Source organism: Myotis brandtii, unplaced genomic scaffold (genome assembly GCF_000412655.1).
Source record: "Myotis brandtii unplaced genomic scaffold, ASM41265v1 scaffold350, whole genome shotgun sequence".
Taxonomy (NCBI): Eukaryota; Metazoa; Chordata; class Mammalia; order Chiroptera; family Vespertilionidae; genus Myotis; species Myotis brandtii.
In genome coordinates this window covers 1,049,758-1,057,547 of record NW_005363468.1, presented here as the reverse complement: position 1 = coordinate 1,057,547, position 7,790 = coordinate 1,049,758, and the positions used below count along the sequence as shown (strand labels likewise).

General features: G+C 40.7%; 1 protein-coding gene across 1 annotated transcript in view; it reads right to left on the bottom strand.

The window, feature by feature from the left end:
• Positions 1–264: 264 nt before the first annotated feature.
• FBXL3 (F-box and leucine-rich repeat protein 3) overlaps positions 265–7,790 on the bottom strand; it is an 18,046-nt gene continuing 10,520 nt past the window's right edge. Inside the window, exon 4 of the mRNA XM_005871613.2 lies at positions 265–1,515. Coding sequence (XP_005871675.1) covers positions 872–1,515 — 644 coding nt within the window. The 3' untranslated portion in view covers positions 265–871. The remainder of the gene's footprint in view (positions 1,516–7,790) is intronic.

The following is a 7,790-nucleotide window of genomic DNA, read 5'->3' as shown; positions in this document are numbered from 1 at the left end:
CTACCTTTAATTATTTGAATTTAGCTTTTTAAAAATAAACTTTTCATTTCAATTATTGTTTAATACTTCAAAACTAGTTTAAACAAACAAAACCAAGGAGAACTGGTAAAACATTCCTTACTTTACATACAATGCCTCAAGTGCCACATAGAGTGATGTATTGCAGAAAAGAATTATAATGGTTTAGCAGGTTACAGAGCAAACCTAAAAGTTTATACTATACTAGACAATGCCTCCCTTCTGGTGTTTATTTTCTTTTAATTGTATCTTGGCTGTTTATTATCCTTCTAATATAACTACTGTGTGACATATATCAGATGTCCAAGAGTTACAATTATATTTATACCTTATTAAATGGCTTTGTAACATTTGAGAACATCCAACCAATCTTTTTCATTAGATACAAAATAACCTACATTTTTTTCTCACAAAATGCTTACTTTCCTGAGCTATATTAAACACCTTATAACAGGTATATGTATAACTGAAGACCCTAAAATGTCAAGTTTACATTTAAAAAAAAATGCATAGACAAAACAACATTTTGTAAAATCTATTAGTACTCACTTATTGGATATTATAATATATTGGTTTTGTTCCACAGACTGTAAAATATTCAATCTTTATAACAGGTTTCAGATTTGAACCAAATTAAAAAAAAAATCTGTAATCTGACTAAAGAAACCAAGTTTTCCGACCAAAAATGATTCATGGGTCTTCCAATAAAGTCCTTATATACTCAATACAGATATTAAATTTCTGTTCCACAAAATAGAATTATATCAGAGCTACAGGAAATAAACTTTTATTATAATACAATATGCTTAAAGTTAAGGTGCTATTATTCATCATTCCCTACATCACTTAGTCTTTACCACGTGGGCATCATGTCTGGAAACCACACCCTACCAAGATGCTTGGACACTTCCCAATGAATCTGCTCCAAGCTATACGTTTGGTCAGGAATTAATACTTCTTCCATAATGGATAACTGAGACAGGCGGCCACCACACATCTTCACAAACTCAACAAAGGCACTACATGAGACTTCACATTCCCCTAGTCCAATAGCTGACAAATTTTTGCAACGTTCTGCAATTTGAATTAACTCTTCATCAAGAGGCCGTAATCCATTAGCACACACTACTAGTTCAACTAGTCTAGGGCATGTCATTCCCACACGGCCAAGCACATCTTTGCTTACTGATCTCCCAAAATAAAGATGGGTGGCAGGTATTTCATACCGAAAGAATGGATCAAATTCCTCTTCATATAAAAAAAAATACATCACTAAATTCACTTTGGGTGAATGTCTGATGAAAGCATCCCAGCTGCTCTTCTGAATAGTATGGAAGTGTGTCTGTCCAGGATTCTCACTGACTACATCAATGCGCAAATGTTCTAATCGAACGTGTTTTTCAGAAGATAAAGCCAGCAGCAATTCATCACTTAACAAGTGGTAATTCAGGGCCAGTTCACGTAAGCCATGACATTGATCAGCCACACAAAGGATACCTTGGAAGAAAAAAAGACCTAATTATTTACAAATTTCTGCACAAGGTCATCTGTTCAAAAATTTAATTAAATACATGTCCCACAATAAAATCTTACCATATTTCCTTTACACAAAGCTATACAATTTAAAATTTAGTTATATGATTGAACTAGAAGGTAAGTTACCAGTATTTAAATATTACTAATTTTGTCCATAATAAAATGAGCCCAAATTAAATATGACACCTTAGAAAGAAATGAAGCTCACTTATCAACTCAGAAAAATTAATAAATAATTATGTCATTTAAAAATATACAAAGACTAAGCAAGGTTTATCCATATTTTTTTAAGGAACTGTTTACTAGCACTAAAGTTATAGGTTAGGCAAGAAAAATTATATCATCATTGCAACAAAAGCCAAAGAGCATTTTTTGAAATACAAAACCTTAATAAATCTTAATTAAAATGAAAATAAGGTAGAAACCATATGAAATATGATTTATGTAAATAAAACATTTGAAATGAAATATTAAAAAAGTAAAGAGATTTTCATCAAATGAACAGAGTTTAACTGTTAAATAGTATACATAATAAGTATGTCACATTTCTAAGAAAAAAATACCAAGATAAATGAGTCAAAAGGTAATTACCAACTCACATTAGTGGAAATATACATTATGACTTTGAAAGCTCTAACATACCCACAAAGCAGTTCCTTAAATTAAGGTTCCAATGCGTAGGGCACTATGCTTCAAAACTGCTCCAAAACCCTAGCAGCAGATGATTTACCAAAGGCTAATATCCGATCTCCAAAGTGGCCTAGTAAGACACACGCTACATACTGGTATACTACTTGATAAGTGACCCATTCAAACCATTTCCTTTGTGTGTTCAGAAACAAGAATAGGAACAACAAAACTCACATCATATTATGTACTATCTATTGTAAAACAATGATATGTCAGGTACTAGATATGTTATCCTACAAATACTCAAAAAAGTCTAGAAAGGTAAGTATCCTATTTTGAAGTTGAGGCAGCTAACTTCAAAGAGCACAACTGGAATTCAAACATAGTAGTTACTGCTTAAGGAGTGACAATACTAAGATCACCAATAAGCCAAAAACTTTTTTAAAAAATGTTTTATTGATTTTTTACAGAGAGGAAGGGAGAGGGATAGAGAGTTAGAAACATCGATGAGCTGCCTCCTGCACACCTCCCACTGGGGATGTGCCTGCAACCAAGGTACATGTCCTTGACCAGAATCGAACCCGGGACCCTTCAGTCCGCAGGCCGACGCTCCATCCACTGAGCCAAACTGGTCAGGGCAAGCCAAAAACTTTTTAAGAGTAGGAGAATACAGGCAACAGAATCAGTGAAGAGATAAACCTGGTCAGGGCAAGCCAAAAACTTTTTAAGAGTAGGAGGAGAATACAGGCAACAGAATCAGTGAAGAGATAAATGGAATGGCCAGTTTAAGAGAGTCACCAGAAGAGGGAGTACAAGATATCTGTGCTTTAATGTTCAATCACTGCCAAGTTTCTGTGTCCACAAGGTGTGTATATACTATAAAATAAACTCTGACCACCCAAGGTAACCTGCACACATTTTCATTCTTTGCAATCTCATAAACCTAATATAAAAAGAAAAACACATGGGAAATGGTAACCTAAGATGCAAATACAGTGGGGCCTTGACTTACAAGTATCCCGACTAACGAGATTTTTTGAGATACGAGCTGTCTCTCAGCCGATTTTTTGCTTTGAGTTGCAAGCTTAAAAAATTCGGGTTACGAGCCAGCTTCAGATACCCCACTGCTAGTTGGCGCAGCGAACGTCACAGTGATTTGACATACGAGTAATTTGAGTTATGAGCTCCGTCACGGAACGAATTAAACTCGTAAGTCAAGGCCCCACTGTAAAAGAAACTTGGAGATACCATGTAATAATTACTAAAACAGTATGGCAGACATTAATTCTCAAAGTAGTCCCTAAGATTCCATGTCCTAATCCCTGGAACCTGTGAATGTGATTAAGATACCACTCCCATGATTATGTTATACTAGTGGCCTGGTGCACAAAATTCATGCACATTAAAAGGGAATTAAAGGAAATATTTTAATATTGCTATTTGCCCTTTCTCTATAATAGAAGTGTCAGAGATGAAAGAAAATTAGTAACATGTATATGAAAATCTCCCTCCTGTCAGAATCAAGTTCCTGCCTCAAAATCACATGAGACCCAGACCCGGCCGGCCCCACCCACCTCAAGCCCCGCCAGGTGGGGGACACAGCCTCAGGTCCCCCATCAAGCCCTGAGGGGCCGGGGATGAAGCCTCCTGCTGATTGCACGTAACAACCATTTGCATATTAGCCCTTTACTATTAAGATATGCATTACCTATGGACACAGACAATAGGGTGGTGAAGGCCTGGGGCAGGACAGGAACAGGGTGGAGGGGACAATGGAGGGGAAAAAAGGAGACATTGTATATTCTCAACAATAAAGATTTTTTTAAAAAAAACCAAATGGGTGTAGCTGTGTTCCAATAAAATTTTATTTAAAAAGCAGGTGGAGCTGGATTTGGCCTGCAGGCTGTAGTTTGCTGACCCATTTTATTTTAAAGAATAGTTTATTGATTTTGAGAGAGAGAGAGAGAGAAAGACATCAATAGGCCCACAACCGGGGCATGTGCTCTGACAGGGAATCTGGCAACCTCCTGGTGTAGGGTACGATGCCTAATTAACTGAGCCACACCAGTCAGGGCTGCTGACTCATTTTAAGTAAGTTTGCATTTCTGCTAGGATATTATCTAAGTCTAAGAATTTTTTGTTTTGTTTTGTTCATTCTCAGTGTTTTCCCCCCAAAACAACATCTAATTTTTATTTCACATGTGCCATAGATTCTCCTAAGCCTGAATATAGTAATAATAGTTTTGTTTTTAAGTTTTTTTCCCCCTTCATATTGTTTCCTCAAAATTGTTTGTTTTTGTTATATTAGAGGTTTTTCTCAAATAGTGATGACCCCTGGTTATCTGCTCATGTCTAAGAGATTGAATGCATAGCGGTTGCCTCTGAGGTGTTGACTGGGGCATGATGAAACTTTCTGGGGAGATGGAAATGTGCTATACCTTGAGTGAGGTCTGGGTTGTGCAGGTGTATACAAATGTCAAGAGCCATTATACTGACCACTTAAGACCTTTGCATTTTCCTGAAATTGGCTTAAAGAATATAAAAAACGGTTTATGAAAGCAAGTTGCTGAGTAGTCCTATGTGGGGGGGAGGGGGGATTAGGGCTGGTTGACTCAGGGGCTCAATACAAAGAGTTGGGGTTGGGCTGTTTCGTTGGGAAATCTCTGATGCCAACCTATTTAGGTATTCTTTTCTTGGTGAGTTGGGCTCTGAAAGAACTAATACAAACAGGAAAAAAATCAAACAATTTGGAGAAAACAGTATGTAGGGAGAAGAAACTGAAAACAAACAGGAAATGAAACAACAGTAACAATACTTTTTGTTAATATAGTCAGAGATTGAAGGGAATACATTCTGGAGAGTTTAGCCTTGACTTCACTGTCAGGGAGTCAGAGGGGAGGGAGCCCCAGGTGATGGGAAGGGAGGCAGGCTTCCCGAATTCAAAGTGAAGCAGTCAAATAAGCCACTGGAGGGTCACAGGGCTGCCCCTCCCAGTTGTCCTGCTGTGTCCTGGGTTCAGAAACCCTGTTTTATCCTCTCAGGACAATGAACCTTCTGTCTTTGTTGGGGCGGGGGCGGGGTTGGGGAAGCTGCCCAGCTGTGCTGAGTGGAGAAGGAAATCTGAGGATTAGAGCCCTTTGTAGACCAATCCTCGTTTTTGGCCCCAGCTTTGCTCCCACTTCCTGGGGTACTTAGTTCATTAACACAGGTGCCTTTGGAGGTTTTGTGGGGTAACCCCTGGTGCCCCTTCGCTTTTCTCACTCCTGGCTTAGGGTTCACTTCAGGGGCAATGTTCTCGGGCTGCTAAGGCATGGACCACATTCATCCGCCTTCCAGATTTATTCTGATTCATACTGTGGTAGGCAGAATAATGGCCACCAAATGTTGCCTGTGGTTCCGCCAGCCTCCTCAGGAGCCAGGTGCGTTCCGAGGGCGGGATCTTCCCGGAAATAGCCAGAAACATCTCGGGGAGGGCGCCTCAGGGCCAGTGGGACTGATGGAAGTGGGGGTGTGGCATGGAGGTGGTGCCTGCGCTTCTGTGAATGGCGCCAAGTGGAGCTTGCATGCTGAGCTGAAGTAGCACCTGTGGGCCATCAGGAGCACTCACAGCTGCCCTGGCCACGTGGGGAGTACAGGCCACCCTCTGCCAGGCCCTGCCTCGCCTGCCCCCATCCCCGCTGCCACAAGTCCCCTCCCACCCGAGCCTGCTGTGTGTCTAGGGAGGGGAAGCAGCCTCAGTGCCTGAGGCCGAGTTCTAGGAGGCCAGCAGTGCTGTCTGGATCATGCTGGCAGTGCTGGTCTGTTGGTACCTGTCCTGTCCTCTTGAGATTGACCCTGCAGGACTACTAAGAGAGCCAGTCCCCAGTTCTGCCCAGCCTCCACCACCAATTGATTGGAGTCTGAGGGCCAGGAGGAGGGACCAAGAGGTCTGCCTTCCAGCCACTTGCCAGTCACCGCTGCCACTGATTGATCACCTCCCCCTCCCTCAGCTCCCTAGCCTGGTGTTCAGTCGAGCCTCCAGTCATGTGGATGTGACGGACCCAGGGTTTTTATATATAGGATAACATAGTTGGCTTTAAAACAAGATTATTCAGGTAGTCCTAATGTAATTGCATGACCCCTTTAAAAATCCAGCGAAGAAAGGAAGTGAACGGTATTTCCTGTGTGAACACCCAGACATGGAAGAAAACACAAGCATTCTAAGAACTGACAGAAGTTCAACACAGATTATCCAAGTAAGAGATTATTTTAAAGGTTGAAGCCCAACAGACAGGCAAGGACAATATCATATAGGATCTTGCCAGCCTCAGTAAGGAGTTTGGATCTTATTTAAAGAACAGTAAGAAGTTTCTAAATAAACTGGAGGAAAAAAACCATCAGATTTATATCTTAGAAAGATTACTCTGGTTGTAGCATGGAAATCAGATTAGAGAAGAGCAAGGCTGCAAGTCAGGAAATCAATTAAGAAGGTATAGCCCAAAGATTGTGGGGCCTAGACTAGAGCAGTAAGAGTGGAGATAAGAAAGGTACGGTGTCTTAGTTAGTTTGGGCTATTTAACAGAAGTGAGTGGCTTAAAAAATAAACATCTATTTCTTACAGTTCTTGAGACTAGAAATCCAAGATCATGGTGCCAGCATGATCAGGTTTGGGTGAGGGCCAGAAGTCCCCCCTGCTTGTAGATGGCCACTTCTCACTGTGTTTTCACATGGTGGAAAGAGATCGTCTCTCTTATAAGGGTATTAATTTTATTGATGAGGCCTCAACTCTCATGACCTGTTTATCTACCAACCCACCTCCAAATACATTGGGGATTAGGGTTTCAACACAAGATTGGGGTTAAGGGAGAGGGAACACCACAAATATTTATTCTATGGCATCATAGAGATTCAAAGCATACTTCAGGGATACCAGACCTCAGTGGAAGGAATGTACAAAGTAAGAGTAGGAGGAATCAAGGATGTCTATCAGGTCCCTGACAACCACTTGGATGATGCCATTCAATGAGATGGTAAAAAGGGAAAAGCAAATTTGGACAGGGGGGAAAAAGGAAGTTCATTTGTTTGAAGTACCTGTGAGACACTGTAGAGGCACTGGGCCATCACAGCTCAATACACAGCTCTAGAGTTTCAGAGACACCAAAAGTAGGAGGTATTAACATATAGAATGTAACTGAAGCCATAGGCGATGAGAACAGAGCCCCGAGTTTACACAGTAAAACAAAAAAGGACCCAATATAGAAGACAGTGAAACATCAAAGTTTAAGGAATGAAAAGAAAACATAGAAACAATCCGAGAAGAAAGAGGAAAATCAGGAGTATGATATCAAAGAGGCAAGACACAGGTGTCAAGTGGTCCCTAGAGGCCCAGTAATAGACAATTATAAGGACTACTAGAGGCCCGGTGCACGAAATTGGTGCACTGGGGGGGGGGGGGAGGGGCCCCTCAGTCTGGCCTTCACCCTCTCCAATCTGAGACCCCTCAGGGAATGTCCAACTACCTGTTTGTGCCCACACTTTTAACAGATAACAGCTCCATTGTTGTTTCTTTCTTATGCTTAAAACCATTGGAATTAGTAGGTATTCAAAGTGTGTATACATTTTGGGGG